General features: G+C 38.6%; 1 protein-coding gene across 3 annotated transcripts in view; it reads left to right on the forward strand.

The window, feature by feature from the left end:
• EPHA6 (EPH receptor A6) overlaps positions 1 to 17,631 on the forward strand; it is a 1,057,231-nt gene that overhangs the window by 677,917 nt on the left and 361,683 nt on the right. For 2 of the 3 annotated variants that reach the window (XM_080654948.1, XM_080654949.1), the window contains one exon: positions 16,906 to 17,068. In XM_080654948.1, coding sequence (XP_080511074.1) covers positions 16,906 to 17,068 — 163 coding nt within the window. Of the gene's footprint in view, positions 1 to 16,455; positions 16,504 to 16,905; positions 17,069 to 17,631 lie in introns of all 3 variants that reach the window. The other variant, XM_080654950.1, reaches the window with a different exon arrangement.

The following is a 17,631-nucleotide window of genomic DNA, read 5'->3' on the forward strand; positions in this document are numbered from 1 at the left end:
TTCTTACATTGTGAAAAAAGGAGGCAAATAGGTTTCTTGATATCGGTGGTATTTGATAACTACTCAAAATCCCATGAAATAGTAACAAAATATAATGTGTTTAAATCTTTGTTAGACTAAGTACTTTGAATTTCAGAGTTTCTTATACCATAGTTGTGGATTATTTATGTTATATAGAATCTACATTAACTTTTTTACATCTGTGTCCATATGAATGAAAAAGGTATACAAAATCTAACAGTACATGAAATTCTAAGTGACATGTGACTGTATTGCATGAATATTTAACCTTCGAAGCTACATACTGTAATAAATAACAGCTCAGAATCAGAGCTAAACTCCCTGTATTCAAATCCCATCTCTACCACTAACTTATTGGGTGACGTTGGACAACTTATTTGACCTCTCTATGCCTGTTTTGTCATCTTTAAGACTTATTTTATAGTGTAGCCTTGAGGATTTTTCTAAATATTGGGAACACTTATGGATCCTGCAGCATATAAGTACTATCAAAGTGTTAACATAAAAAATATTTTTAACCACCTTATGTTCCGTTTATACTTTCAAATGACTTGTTTCAACTAATTTAACCTGTCATTTCAAGCTAAAAATATCATAATCCTTCCAAATATCAGATAATTGGGCTGTTTAAGTTAATTTTTATGTGTTAAAACAGAATCTTCAAAATTCCGTCAGCCAATCTAGTGACAAAAAATAGGATCAGTTAACTGTTCCATATTAGATTGGGGATTATGAATTTCAGATTAATGTTCAATCTACTTGTTTCAGTTACCTATTACTGCATAACAAACTATGCCCCAAAATGTAATGGCTTAAAAATAATGATACATGTGCATAATATCTCATAAATCTGTGGGTCAGGTATTTGAACCAAACACAGCAGGGGCAGCTCACGTTTGCTGCACAATTTCTGGGACCTCAGCAGGGATGACAGAAAATAGACTAGGGGCTGGAACACCTGGTGGCTGGCAGTGCATCATCAGTTCAACATCCCCTCTCTCTCCTCTTTTCCCTTCCTCACCCTCCTAACCGCCTCTCTCTCCTAGGCTACCCCAATTGGCTAGCTTGTGCTTCCACATAGCTTGACATTGTCAGGCTAGTCCCACTTCTTGGATTGCAAAACAGAGCTCAAAGACAAAAGTGGAAACTGCCCTTTTTCTCAGAGCCTGGGCCAGTAATGGGAAGCTCATCACTTCTACCCTACTTTATGGTCAAATCCAGCAATAGGATAGACCAGATCAAGAGGAGGGAGAAGAGACCTGACTTTGCAATGAGAGGAGTATAAAAAACTTTACAACCATTTGAAATCTGCAATTCTACTTCATCGTAGACCTGCAAATATTATATTACTAGAGGCCTGGCACACAAAATTTGTGTGCGGGTATGGTCCCTAGGCCTGGCCTGTGATCAAGGCCATCTTCCTCGGCTGCCCGCAGCCGGCCCCACCCCCTGCCGCCACCCACCCCTGGTTCCCCATTCACCATCGAGTGATTGGTGCCTGACAGCTGAGGGAAGGGACCGAGAGGTCGGCTGTTCCCACCTGCTCACCGGCCCCACCTGCTGAGCATCTTTTCATGTATCTGTTGGCCATATGTATATCTTCCTTGGAAAAGGTTATAGTCAGAACCTCTGCCCTAATTTTCTTTCTTAATTAAAAGACTTTGACACAGTATTTAACACAGTATAAATCTGATTCAGAAAGAGTTTTATTCTAATACAAATACATAAAATTTTAAAAAAAAAATAAATTAGTAAATTTTAAAAAAGAAACTTCCACAAAGTTGTTTTGGTTCTTTGAACCTGAACTGTATATTAAGTTGTGCCAATGTATTCATTACAAATAAAATAGAATTATACAGATCAAATTATCCAAACTTGAAAGTAAGATTTCTGCATATCAAGGAAAAAGCATCCATTACTACCACCACCGATCCTCAAGTGTGAATATTTAAAATGGGCAACATTTGTGACCAAGACCAAAGAACCGAGAGCTCTTCACTGTGGTAGGATTGTGTTTCCTAGTAGCAATTTTTTTCAATTACAGTTGACATACAATATTATATTAGTTTCAGGTGTACAACATAGAGATTAGACATTTATATAGCTTACTAAGTGATCACCCCAATAAATCTGGTACGAATATGACACCATGCATAGTTATTACAATATTATTGACTATATTCTATATGCTGTTCTTTACCTCCCCCTGACTATTTTGTAACTGCCAATTTGTACATCTTAATCCCTTTCCCCTTTTTTACCCATTCCTTTACCTGTCTCCCATCTGGCAATAATCAAGATGTTTTTTGTATCTATGAGTTTGTTTCTATTTTATTTGTTTATTTTGTTCTCTAGATTTCATATGTAAGTGAAATAATATGATATTTGTCTTTCTCTTTCTGACTTAGTTTATTTAGCACAATACCCTCTAGGTCCAGCCATGTTGTGGCAAATGGCAACATTTCATTCTTTTTTTTATGGCTGAGTAATATTCCATATATATATACACTAGAGGCCCAGTACACGAATTCGTGCACCAGTGGGGTCCTCGGCCTGGCCTGAGGGATCAGGCTGAAACTGGTTCTCTGCCATCCCCCAAGGGGTCCTGGATTGCGAGAGGGTGCAGACTAGGATGAGGGAGCCCACTAGTGCACGATCGGGGCTGGGGAGGGATGCGGGAGGTTGGCCAGCCGGGGAGGGACCGCAGGAGGGCTCCAGGGCATGTCCAGTTGTTCTCACTCAGTCCTGATCAGCCGGACCCCAGCAACAACCTAACCTACCAGTCGAAGCGTATACCCCCTGGTCATCAGTGCACATTATAGCGAGTGGTTGAGCGGCCTTAGCATATCATTAGCATATTATGCTTTGGTTGAATGGCTGACCTGACACTTAGCATATTAGGCTTTTATTATATAGGATATAGTACTTCTTTATCCAGCCATCTGTCAATGGACACATTGGTTGCTTCCAGATCTTGGCTGTTGTTAATAATGCTGCTATGAACATAGAGGTGCATATGTCTTTTCAAATTGGTGTTTTGGATTTCTTCAGATGAATACCCAGAAACGGAAATGCTGGGTCATAAAGTACTTCTAGCTTTAATTTTTTTGGCACCTCCATACTATTTTCCATTGTAGTTGTACCAATTTATAATCCTACCAATAGCACACAAGGGTTTCCTTTTCTCCACGTCCTCACCAACTCTTTTTGTTTGTTGATTTATTGATTATGGCTATTCTGAAATGTGTCAGATGATATCCCATTGTGGTTTAAATTGGTATTTCCCTCATGATTGTTGGGCATCTTTTCATCTATATATTGTCCATCTGTATGTTCTCTTGGGAGAATTGTCTATTCAGGTCTTCTGCTCATTTTTTATCAGATTTTTTGTTTTGAGTTGGGTTTTTTGTTGGTTTTTGTTTTTGTTTTTTTGGTGTTAAGTTGTGTGAGTTCCCTATATATTTTGGATATTAACTTTTTATCAGCTGTATCATTAACAAATATCTTCTCCTATTTAGTAGGTTGTCTTTTCCTTTTGTGGATGGTTTCCTTCACTGCAAAAAAACTTTTTAGTTTGATATAATTCTATTTGTTTATTTTTTCTTTTGTTTCCTTTGTTTGAATATATATATTACGAAGAGCATTGTCAAAGAGTTTACTGCCTATGTTTTCTTCTAGGAGTTTTATAGTTTGGGTCTTACATTTAAGTCTCTAATCAATTTTGTATTTGTTCTTATATATGGTATAAGAAAGTGATCCAATTTTATTATTTTGCATGTGACTGTCCAGTTTTCACAATACCATTTATTGAAGTGACAGTCTTTACCCCATTGTATATTCTTGCCTTCTTTGTCATAGATGAATTGACCATATAGGTGTGGATTTATTTCTGGATTCTCTATTCTGTTTCATTGATCTACATGTCTGTTTTAATGCTAATACCATCCTGTTTTGATTACTATAACCTTATAGTATGCTTTGATATCATGTAGTATAATACCTCCAACTTTGTTTTTCATTCTCAAGATTGCTTTGGCTCTTGGGGTCATTTGTGGTTCCATATAAACTTTAGGATTATTTTTTTTTCTAATTCTGTAAAAAAAATGCCTTTCATATTTTGATAGGGATTACATGGAATCTATAGATTGATGTGAGTATTATGGACATTTTGATATTAATTCTCCCTATCCATGAGCACTATACATGCTTCCATTTATTTGTATATTTTTCAGTTTATTTCTTTAATATCTTACAGTTTTCCATGTACAGGTCTTTTACTTCATTGGATAAATTTATTCATAGGTGTGTGTTTTTTCTGATGCAATTATGAATGAGATTGTTGTCTTTATTTCTCTTTCTGATTTGTTATTGGTGTATAAAAATACAACCACTTTCTGAATATTAATTTTGTATCCTGCTACTTTACTGCATTCACTTGTCAGTTCTAATAGTTTTTTGGTGGAATTTAAGGGTTGTCTATATGTAGCATCATATCATCTGCAAATAACAGTTTTATTTCTTCCTTTCCAATTTGGATGATTTTTATTTATTTTTTGTTTGATTGTTGTGACTAGGACTTTCAATACAATGTTGACTAACAGTGGTGAAGGTAGGTACTTTTGTCTTAAGGATATCCTTGTCCCTTGTGTTAGGCAAAATGCTTTCAGCTTTTCCCAGTTGAATATGATGTTAGTTATGAGTTTGTAATATATTATCTTTATTATATTGAGGTATTTTCCCTCTATTCCCACTTTGCTGAGAGTTTTTATTATCAACGGATGCTGGATTTTGTCAAGTGCTTTTTCTGCATTTATAAATATCAAATTATTTTTATCTTTCATTTTCTTTATGTGGTATATCACATTAATTGATTTGTGGTTATTGAACCAATCTTGCACCCCAGGAATAAATCCCATTTGACCATGGTGTATGATCTTTTTAATATATTGCTGATATTTTGTTGAGGGTTTTTGCATTTATGTTCATCAGGCATATTTGCCTATAATTTTTTTATAGTGTCTTTATCTGGTTTTGGAATCAGGGTAATGCTAGCCTTGTAAAATGAGCATGGGAGCCATTCCTCCTCTTCAATTTTTTGGGATAGTTTAAGGAAGATGTATTAATTCTTCTTTGAATGTTTGGTAAAATTTAGTTGTGAAGTCGTCTAGTACAAGACTTTTGTTTTTTGGAAGTTTTTGATTACTAATTATATTCTGTTAGTATTTTCTGTGGTAGGATTATCTTTTCTTTTACCCTAAATTTAATTTAATTTAGTGCTTTATCATAGATAATTTTCTCTTTTCCTAATTTGATTTCAAAACTAGCTTGTGTATACAAGTAAATAAATAATATATAGCCACTGTTTAAAAATGATACAGAGTAAAATAGTATTTCTGGAAAATGAGCTTGCTCTACCTTGAATTACTCTACTTTCATTTAATGCTGTTTATTGTCACTTACATATTTAAAAGTTTCTTTGGTTTCATATACCCACATTGGAACTAGAAGAAACATGTGGGTGTGTGTGTTTGTGTGTGTGTGTGTATCCATGATCTGTGGGAAACTGTCAATTACTGCAATCTCTTTATTAGTATTATATTACTTATTTTCTTTCAATGATGAGATATTCCTCAGTTTCTAGGCACAATATCTTGATAAATCTATATTTTATTATAAATTTTGAGACATTCATTTGATGTACATTAAATACTGTATTACCAGTCATCTGAGGAAATTCAACATCAGTGACTAAATTAGATTATTGGCTGAAAATATTGAGTTATTTAGAGCAAAATGGAATACTTCTCAAGTCAAGATAATATTACTTATAATGAAGCTTTAAAATCTCTCTTTTGGGAAGTGGGACTATGTCTCTTGAAACTTGAATCATGAGTTGTAGCTCTACAAGTTAATCTTAATGAATGTCTTTGTTTTGATTTTGAGCAAAACAAATACATTTGTCATAAGGTCACAATTAAGACCTATAGACAAATATAAAAAATATTAAAGTTCCAACACAGTGACAAGATTTAAATGAGAAAGAAAAAAATGAAAAATAAATCTTCAGAAAGTTTTTTTCCTATTCTAAATGCTTGTATATTTAAATACATTTCTGCTTCCTTTTCAATGCAAGAAGCAGCTCTTACATTACCATGTTTTGTGGTGGAGTTGGACAAATGTACGACTTTACTCAGTATTCACAAATGATGTTTTTCCGTGAAGGCTTTTCTACAATGCATTTTCTCATATTCTACTGGCTCTCTCACTCTAGTGAAATTCTACCCATCTTATTCGTTTTATTTTTACTTAATTTCTTAATCTATATTCCAAAATTAGATAAAATTAATCAAAGCAAATGCATGTATTGCCTTTCTAGTTTATGCCAGTTCATTCAGCCATGTTGTTCTAATGATTTAACTTTGAAAATGTTCAGCTGATATTTGGAATACCATTTATATTTGAAGAAGTCCACATATGTGTATAAATATTTCCAAAGATACTTAGTGTGTTTTCATTTCTCAGTGGCACTTATTGCTAACTTATCCTAATTTTTGTCATAAAAGTTGTTTTAACCAGCTTTCATGTAGCTACTAGAGGCCTAATGCACGAAATTCATGCAAGTGTAGGCCTTCTTTCCCCCGGCTGCCGGCACTGGCTTCCCTCTGGCACCTGGGACGTGGGCTTCCCTCGCAGCCCCAGCTTCAACCAGAAGGTCGTCGTGAAGGATGTCCGGTCTAATTATCATATGACGCTTTTATTATTATAGATATTACTTGACCTGAACTACTACCATCAGCAGGAATTTGAAAAATTTTCTAAAAAGGTTAAGTTTAAACTTGAAGTGTACTCCTCACATATTCTTATAATAATTATAATCTTTTTCTCATTTGCCCCTTTTAAATAAAATAGTTTACCCATCCTCGATATTCCAACAAATAGGAATTCCTTAAATGTTCTTATTCTCAGCTATGTACATTTTCTCCTTTTCTGCCTGCATTTTATTTTGCTGTCACTGAATTTATAATTCTTATAAATTATTTTTAAAAACTTTAAAAATGAATGAACAATTTAAAGGTATTTGTTTATGATATACTTTTAAGAAAATCATTTAGGAATTTTGAGATGGAAGTACTTCCTTCAGGAACAGGCATCAAGCTTTAAACAATTTTTGCTTCAGCACTATCTACACTAATAAAAGAGAAACATGCAAATTGACTGTACCTCCACTATGCCCACAAGCCACGCCCACAAGCCAATCAGGAGCGAGTATGCAAATTAACCCAACCAGATGGCGGCGGTCATGGAGCTGGAGTGAGCAGGAGGCTTGGGTTGCCCTGGCAATGGAGGAAGCCAAGCTTCCCGCCTGCCCTGGCCAGCCCTGGCCTCTGCTCAAGGCTACAAAGTTTCAATTATAGAAGATAAATAAATTCCAGATACCTGCTTCCAGCTGGCCCTGGCCTCTGCTCAAGGAGGCACTGAATAAAAAAAAAAAAGAAAAGAAAAAAAGGAGGGGCTGGGAGCTTGGGTCGCCGGGGGGTGATCAGGCCAGGATGGGACAGCAGTTGTGGGTGATCAGGCTGGGGGGGGGGGGGGGGCGGAGCAATTGGGGGTAAGCAGACCAGCAGGGGGGCCAGTTGGAGGTGAGCAGGCAATCAGTGGGGGTCAGTTGGAGGTGATCAGGACAGCGGGGGGTGGGGGGTGGAGTTTGGAGTGAGCAGGCCAGAAGGGGGAGCAGTTGAGGGTGAGCAGGCTGATGGGGGGGCAGTTGGGGGCAAGCAGGCCGGCAGGCAGAGTGGTTAGGGGCAGTCAGGCGGGCAGTCAGTCAGGCAGGCAGGTGAGTGGCTGGAGCCAGCAGTCCTGGATTGTGAGAGGGATGTCCGACTGCTGGTTTAGGCCCGATCCCTGTAAACCGGCAGTAGGACATCCTTCGAGGGGTCCCAGATTGGAGAGGGTGCAGGCCAGGCTGAGGAACACCCTCCCCTTGCCCCCGACTGTGCACAAATTTCATGACCAGGCCACTATTTATAAATAAGAGCAATAAAGCCCAGAAGAAAAATCTATATCCCATCTATACCAAGGTAGGTTACACAAAGACAGATGGGAAAGCAAACACTGTATAAATATTAAGACATATCCATTGAAAGGTATTTCAGTACAAATATGAGGTTTTTTTCAAGTGTACTATTTTGTTAAATATTTTTTGCAAGTAAATTCTTAGCTGCTCTCCACACTGTTCCTAAGAAAACAAGCCATCTATACAGACATAATATTATTGCATTTTTATTACAGAAGTACTAAAAGTCAGCAAAAGAGTTTTTCTCACATCTCATTTGAATTGTCATTAATATATTTCGAACTAATTTTAAATTGCTAAAACAATATATATAACTTAAAAACTAAATTGATAGAGCAATTATTTTGTTAATTTCTTTATTCTATCATTTGGCTAATATGTTATGAGAGCCTACAATATGTTACCCACACTACATGAAGCAGTGGGAATATAGTGGTTAATAGGCAAGCAAATGACATAGAACATTTTTATTTTTTTAATATATTTTTATTGATTTCAGAGAGGAAGGGAGAGGGAGAGAGAGATAGAAACATCAATGATGAGAAAGAATCATTGATTGGCTGCCTCCTGCACAGCCCCTACTGGGGATCGAGCCCGCAACCCAGGCATGTGCCCTTGACGGGAATCAAACCCAGGACCCTTCAGTCCACAGGCCGATGCTCTATCCACTGAGCCAAACCGGCTAGGGCAGACATCCAACATTTTTAAAAAGACTTCTTATAGCACCTGCAGGACTAATTTAAGGCACAAGCCTATCACTGCCCTGTATTAAATTCATCCTATTGATAATGGCTCCTTAAAGAAAGAAATATGCTCTTATGCCGAAACCGGTTTGGCTCAGTGGATAGAGCGTCAGCCTGCGGACTGAAGGGTCCCAGGTTCGATTCCGGTCAAGGGCATGTACCTTGGTTGCGGGCACATCCCCAGTGGGAGGTGTGCAGGAGGCAGCTGATCGATGTTTCTCTCTCATCGATGTTTCTAGCTCTCTATCCCTCTCCCTTCCTCTCTGTAAAATATCAATAAAATATATTTTAAAAAATCTTTAAAAAAATAAATAAAATAAAATAAAGAAATATGCTCTTATACATCTGCTATAGCCTATAAAGTATTTCACACATTGTTTTGCTTTTTTCTTACAACAAGCCTCCCCTTTTGAGATGGTATAACCTTCTCAGTTTTCATAAATGAAAATTAGAATTCCATTGGTCTTCTCCTAACATCAGTGTTTCCTAAGGGTCACACTATAATAATTTGCCATTTTCCCTAACAGCAAATTTACCCACTATTTCAAACAGTTAATGATCTACATATGTTATCTGTTTTCTGAAAATCAGTAATGAATGCTTAATTCTAGATCAATATTTTTCTACCATCTGGTGTACCTTGGTGCCGTCTCTTACTCTTGCTCAACATTTACTATTCAAGGAATGCACTTAACTTTCATTTTCGGTGAAACAAGGTACACATCAGAAAGGACTGTAAGAAAAAATCACTTGAATGCATTTCAAAGTGATCTAGGGTTATCTCCTATTTTAGAATACCGGGGATAATCAAGAGTTGATTGTAGTAAATTATAGATATGGTATACTAAATGGCACTTCTCCAAAAGTGCAGTCAGAAAGTAGTTGTGTACCTAGAATGTCTATTTCTACATTTTTCTTACTTATGCATAATTTGTCTTTTTTTATTATAAAAGTAGCTATTTTTTACCTAAGAAAAATTTTTCAGAACACTTCACCTAATAGGTTAGAACAACCTACCAATTAGCTTCTTAACCCCTTCTGTCCCCAAATTAAAATGTCTATCTGTGTATTTAGTTGAATGTGAGAAAAGAAAGCAACTCTCTTGGTAACCAATGACAGAACCCAACTCCAATGATTATTTAAGGATGTTAGAATGTAGAATCCAAGGCAGAGCAGACCATCCTAGGTTTAGGAAAGCAACAACCAAGAAAGATGAGGTAATTTAACCTCAATACAGTTTCTTTTTCTGTATCTCTTCATTGTGGATTCCATTTCATTGGAGAAGAAATCTATAATTATTCTAGCTTGCTTTTATCTCTGGGCAATCAGCTTTGCTGGGAACAGTCCCATCTTCCCCTGATGTTGTTGTTAACTTAGATCTGGATGCAGACGAATCAGTGTGAGTTGCAAACCTTCCCAATTTGTGCTCCTACATTGGAACAGCAGGTTTAGTATCCAGCTCCTGATGACAGGTGACCAGAGCTGCACCAAATATCCCCTATGTTAATAACCCAAGTATTCCTTTGTGGGTATCAATCAATAGACATTTATTAAACACTGCCTACACATTCAGCAAGTGTCATTTATGTCCATGTTTAATATTATATTGTTTCCTCAGGAATCTTTAGTTTCGGTCTCCTAGCCAGTAAAACAAGAACTTCATTAGGACATTGCTTAAAAAAAATGATTATGGTAGTAGAGTGCTAATTTTTAATGGCACTTTCACATACGCCTGTTTATTTTAACTTGGAATGACTGAAAAGGATAAAGAAAAATCCAGCCCGGCCAGCATGGTTCAGTGGTTGAGCGTTAACCTATGAACCTGGAGGTCTCGGTTCGATTCCTGGTCGGGCGAGTAGCTGTGTTGTGGGATCCCCCATAGGGGACATGCAAGAGGCACCCGATCAATGGTTCTTTCTCATCATTGATGTTTCTCTCTCTCTCTCCTCTCTGAAATCAATAAAAATATATTTAAAAAGAAAAATCCAACAATCCTTTAATTGTCCTCTTAGTATTGTTCTGTGAATGAGGCCATGCAGGTTACCTTTATACATCTAAAGTTCTAAAAGAAACTCCTGGACCTCATCAAACAAATTTCATTCCCAACTCTGAACAAGAATATTTTATGTTCCATGAAAGATTGGGTGAGTTGTAAGCCCACTTGACTTCCTAGAATCTGTCTACATAATATATATCAAAAGAATAAAAATAAAAGCAGAATTATTGGAAGTGTTAACCATAGTTGAATATAATGTTATGTTTGAAATACTAGTTAAAATTCGTGTTGAAAATTGTTTCAGCTATTGAGGAACTATTTATATAAAAGTATTTTAATGCCATCAAATCATTACTCTATGGTTCACAAGATATCTTAAATGTGAAGTTATTTCTAGTGATTAGATGGCCAAGAACACAAAAGTATTAAATAAATGACCTTGACTCAAAGTCTAATGTATAAGCATACTTGCCCTGGACATACCTTCCTAAACTGGGTATATTGAAAAAGCACAACTTGAATGGAAGACACTGATTAGTTATATGACTTGCTTTGGTAAATTACTTATTCTTTCTGGACCAATTTCATCATATGCTAAGTGAGAATAAAAATATTACCATTCTTATTGCTTCACAAGATTATTATTGTACTAGTGGCCCAGTGCATGAAATTCGTGCACATTAAAAAAGAATTTATTAGAGGAAATATTTTAATATTGCTATTTGCCCTTTCTCTATAATGGAAGTGTCAGAGATGAAAGAAAATTAGTAAAATGTATATGAAAATCTCCCTGCTGTCAGAGTCTGGGGCATGCTGTGGAACCCAGAGTCAAGTCCCCGCCCACCCACATGTGCCTTGAAATTGTGCGAGACCCTGACCTGGCGGCCCCACCCCCATGAAGCCCTGCAGTGCAGGGGGCACAGCCTCAGGTCCCCCGTCAAGCCTCACCAGGTGGGGGACGTGGCCTCAGGTCCCCTGGCCCAGCACTAGGGCAGGGGGCATGGCCTCAGGTCCCCCAGCCTGGCCTCAGGTCCGCCGGCCCCGGCGCCGGGGCAGGGGGTGTGGCTTCAGGTCCCCTGGCCCGGCCTCAGGTTCTCCGGCCCCGGCGCTGAGGCAGGGGGCGCAGCCTCAGGTCCCACATCAAGCCCCAGCAGGCAGGGGGTACAGCCTCAGGTCCTCCGGCTCGGCCTCCGGTCCCCTGGCCCCTGCACGAAGGCAGGAGGGCACGAGGGCATGACAACCGTTTGCATATTAGCTCTTTATTATATAAGATTACTTAAAGAATGTGTGTGAAAATAACTAATAAGTTGTAAAGCATTGCATAAATCATGGTTGTTATGATTGTTGATATGTCTTTAGATATATATATCTATAGAAAAAAAAGCTACAGCCCAGCTGGTGTGGCTCAGTGGTTGAGCATTGACCTATGAACCAGGAGCTCATGGTTTGATTCCTGGTCAGGGCACATGCTTGGATTGTGGGCTCGATCCCCCAGAGGGGACATCCTCTCCCTTCCTCTCTGAAATAAATAAAAATATATTTTCAAACAAAGAAAAAAGAAAAATAGGCTACAACATAATTTTAATTATATATATAATCCTATTAATTTAAAATTAAAAATATAAAACAAAGAGGTAATACATTATAGAGGTAATACATTATAGAAATTCCACTGGATCCAAAGACTTTAAGAGAAAGAAAATGAGTTAAAAGATAACCACTATGCATACCTATTGAATCTACTTCCATAACTGAGAATGGTAAACTCAAGAAAATAAGATAGGAATGATGAGAATGACTCACAGCAGAGGAGAGGAGACTTGTATTTCTCACATAAAAATATAGAATTTAATTGCTTAGGTAGAACTTTGGTGATTATGTAAGGTAAATCTACTAGAGCACCCTAGAATCTTACACATAGTGAACATTCAATGAATGTGTGTGAAATAAATGAATTTACTATACGAGTAAATCGAAGTCTTGAAGGTGATTTAGCAAAGTGCATAATAGAACTAGGACCAAGATCAAAACCAAAAAAAGAGAATTCCAATCCAGAATTCTCTACATGCTGCCTTCTTTTTATATATGCCACTAGAGGCCCGGTGCACGAAATTCATGCACGGGGGTGTGTGTCCCTCAGCCCAAACTGCACGCTCTCCAATCTGGGACCCCTCGAGGGATGTCCAACTGCCCGTTTACATAAACCCAAACAGAAATGGCGGCAGCCATGGAGCTAGAAAGAGCAGGAGGCTAGGGTTGCCCCCGGCGATGGAGGAAGCCAAGCTTTCTACAGGCAGTCGGACATCCCTCTCACAATCCAGGACTGCTGGCTCCCAACTGCTTGCCTGCCTGCCTTCCTGATTGCCCCTAACTGCTTCTGCCTGACAGCCTGATCACCCTCTACCACTCCCCTGCCAGCCTGATTGATGCCTAACTGCTCCCCTGCCAGCCTGTTTGCCCCTAACTGCCCTCCCCTGCAGGCCTGGTCACCCCCAACTGCCCTCCCCTGCTGGCCATCTTGTGGCGGCCATCTTGTGTCCACGTGGGGGCAGGATCTTTGACCACATGGGGGCAGCCATCTTGTGTGTTGGAGTGATGGTCAATCTGCATATTACTCTTTTATTAGATAGGATAGAGGCCTGGTGCACGGGTGGGGGCCAGCTGATTTGCCCTGAAGGGTGTCCTGGATCAGGGTGGGGATTCCATTGGGGCGTGGGGTGGCCTGGGCGAGGGTCCTGTGGTGGTTTGCAGGCCGGCCACGCCCCCTGGTGACCCAAGCAGAGGCCCTGGTATCTGGGGTTTATTTATCTTCTACAATTGAAACTTTGTAGCCTGGAGCAGGGCCAAGCCTTCTGCTTGCTCCGTGGCGGCAGCCATTTCTATTGGAGTTTATGTATCTTCTATAATTGAAACTTTGTAGCCTTAAGCGGAGGCCTGGGCTGGCCAGGGTGTGGGGAAAGCTTGGCTTCCTCCATCACCGGGGGCAACCCTAGCCTCCTGCTCTTTCCAGCTCCGTGGCTGCCGCCATTTCTGTTTGGATTTATGTATCTTCTGTCATTGAAACTTTGTAGCCTTGAGTGGAGGCCTAGGCCGGCAAGGGCAGGCGGAAAGCTTGGCTTCCTCCATTGCCGGGGAAACCCAAGCCTCCCTCCTGCTCTCTGTGGCTGTAGCCATTTTGGTTGGGTTTATTTGCATATTCACTCCTGATTGGCTGGTGGGAGTGGCTTGTGGGTGTAGCTGAGTGATGGTTAATTTGCATATTACTCTTTTATTAGATAGGATGTTTCCTCTCATTGTAGCAAGAAACAGCCATAAAAACTGGGAGTCTGAGCCTTTCTCTTCATTGTTACAGTTTCAGATTGAATGCAACAGGGCCCAGACTCTAGTAAGAGAATCTCTTAGTTACTGTGAAGAGTTGACTCTTACAGAGATAAAGCTAGATTCAGAATTCTAGGTAAAAGAAAGGTTCGATGTGACAGTAAGATTAGACTCCCAGAAAAGCTTATCAGCTGGGAAGGAGCAAAGAAATTAAACTGCAGGATCTGCCCCCAGGAAGAGAACCATAAGAAAAGGTGAACATCTCTAGATAACAATACATGTGTCTCCTACTTAACAATGCCCTATGTTCATACTGTTTGCTTCTGAGCTATTTTTTAATATACGTGGATACATATATAGGAAATGCTATGCTTTGGTGAAGCAACAAAGACATAACAGATCATTATCGGCCATTCCTAGAGCAAATTTTTGGTTTATATCTTCTCTCTATAAGACTAAATTCTTTTTCCCGTGCTTTAAAATTCTTCTCAGTCATCACTTCAAAATACACCGTAAATCTTATGTTGCAGAAAATTTTGTGAAAGATGGAATCTTTTCTTCTTGTATGTGAGACTGAAAAAATCCAAAATGTTTTGCAAATTTCACCAGAAATTATATTATTTCTTCTACTAGTACACATTTTTTTTCAACAATATGGGTTTTATACCCCAAGTTATAAAGGACTTGATCTTAGAAAATCCTTCTGTAAACCCTTAGCAGATGATTGCTGCCATCAATGTTTTCATAGATTTTATTTCCTTGGACTTTATGCTAGGTGGTTATTTATTTACTTTCTAATCTCAAAACGACCTAGAGATAAATATAAGTTGACATTGGTCTGTTTTGCTTTTTTATTTAAAATTTGCTGTTATTAACTCATATTTTCTTTGTATTTCATGTTTAATAAACAGTTCTATTATTGGGGGTATAGGACAAATTCAATTCCTCAGCTAGACACAAAATAGCCATGTAGCATATAAGATTCTGACAAATAAAGCCATAAAATTTTTAAATGATCTTTAAGATAAGGATTTTTTTTCTCAAAAGTAGCTTAAGGGAAAGAATTTTCATAGTTCTAAATCTTAAAGCATCATAAGCAAATAAATGCAGTTTGATACATTCTACATGTGTGTAGATTTTTATAACTTCATTTGTTAGTTTGGAAGATCTCCTGAACAAGAGATTTTTAGGAAAAGGCTAAATCTTGATGGGCATATTATAGGTAGAATTTAAGCATTGAATGAGTGCTTCAGTTAATGACCTTGAAAGTCACTTCCATCCCTGAGACAACTTCTATCTTCATATTAATTATAAAAATAGTACCTAATTAATTTAGGGACCCGTGGCCTAATTTGACCTATGAATTGCAAAGAGTTGTTCATACAAATACAATTTTTTTCAGATACGTTATAAAATATAATTATAAAGTTATTGAACAACTTTATAAGGCCCAGTGCATGAATTCATACACCAGTGGGGTCCCTCGGCCTGGCCTGCGGGATTGGGCCAAAACCAGCTCTCCGACATCCCCCGAGGGGTCCTGGATTGCAAGAGGGTGCAGGCCAGGCCAAGGGATCCCACTGGTGCACGATCGGGGCCAGGGAGGGACATGGGAAGTTGGCCAGCCGGGGAGCAACTTCCCCCTGGTGGTCAGTGCATGTCATACCGAACAGTTGAGCAGCCTTAGCATATCATTAGCATATTATGCTTTGATTGGTTGAACAGATGACCGGACACTTAACAAATTAGGCTTTTATTATATAGGATAACACTATACAAAAACAGTATAAAGTTTAATTTGTCTCACCAGCAGCATAGTATTTAGTCACTTATATGCACAGGTCAAATTAAATACCCTGCTCTTAGGTGGGAATCATTTTTAAAAACTCTGACAGGCTAGATTACTCAGTCAGCTGCAGCAACTCCATCTGCTGTTAGTGAGGAGACATAGGATGGCAGTTAACTGCAGGTGACTAGGAACCAAGCCTCCAGGCCTTCCTATGATTCCAAAAGTGTGGTAAGCCTTTCATACCTTCCTACATCTTCGATGGTCCCTCGGGAGCACACTATTTTTAAGTATACCTTACAATCACTATGTGACTAGTACATCTTTAAAAATAAGCTGTGGTGACTGGGACAGGAGTCAGTTCGCTCTCACATGTTTATGGTTTCATGTGTTCAGTTGACACAACTTCAGTTGTTGGTACTGGGGAATCACTGAATTTCAGGAACAAGCAATTGATTTAGGATAAAAGATTTTGAACTTTAAAAAGCAATTAATTTATGTTTCCTTTCACCCACAGGTCTACCCACGGATAGCGCCGGCATTTTGGCACTACCTGCGGGTAGAAGTGAGTAGTGAGCACTTGACTTCTCCCACCCTCGCTCCCGGCTCTCTGCTCGTGTGGTCTGATCTGATGTGCCCATTTTGCTCAAGATGCAGCTGCCTTTCTGTGTAAACATGCTCTCACACCACCATGCCTCAGAGTTGGGTCAGAAATCCAAATCACTGAGAACACAAGTGAAGTTTATATAAGATTAATCATCCTTCTTAATAAATTTCCAAATCAAGACCATATCATATGTATCCTAATGATAAATACCTAAGTGCTAAATTGTGGAAAACCATAATGATACCTCTTTTTAATCAATAATTTTGATATTCTGGGCATAATTCCTCAGCTTAACTTCGTATGTCTCTGGGAAAAGTAGAGTAATTGCTTCATTTGCATTTTCTTCTTTTCTGTCCCTAGGAGAATGAGCAGCTCACCTATTCCTCCACGAGGTCCAAGGCCCCCAGCGTCATCATTACAGGTCTCAAGCCAGCCACCAAGTACATATTTCATATCCGAGTGAGGACTACCACAGGATACAGTGGCTACAGTCAGACGTTTGAATTTGAAACAGGAGATGAAAGTAAGTTTCACCCAAGGATATAGAGTAAGATGTTCATTTAGTACCATTCCAATAGTGAAAATCTAATATCCTGATAGTTAAAAATCTAATGTCCCAAAATTTTAATAGTCTTATCAAACAGGATTCTGTTCATGCAAATGGTCATAAGGCCATGTTGGTTAATGTTTTACTGTTATCCATGTAATGTGACCCCAATATGTCTGTTCAGGCAGAATTCATCACTTACACTATAACACAGAGTCTCAGTAGGTGGTGTTAGCTTAAATGGTCATCAGTGTTGGCATCATAATATGAGACTAGTGAAAACCTGGGGGAGAATAAAGCCATGAGAAAATGATTTTAGCAGTTATTTCAATATTATGCAGCTTTGGCTTATCTCAGTTACACCATTGAAATGCACATTATAAGTTTAAATGTAGATGCATGGGTTTAATTAGAAATTCAAATTAGTTCCATAGCCCCAACACACTGACAACCAAAATGGGAGATGAAGGGACTGAGGTATTTCAACATCGTGTAACGTAAGTGTTGAAATGTCTTACTCACTCTAAGCCCACCTCTAC

The sequence above is a fragment of the Plecotus auritus genome (assembly GCF_963455305.1).
Source record: "Plecotus auritus genome assembly, chromosome: 2".
Lineage (NCBI taxonomy): Eukaryota > Metazoa > Chordata > Mammalia > Chiroptera > Vespertilionidae > Plecotus > Plecotus auritus.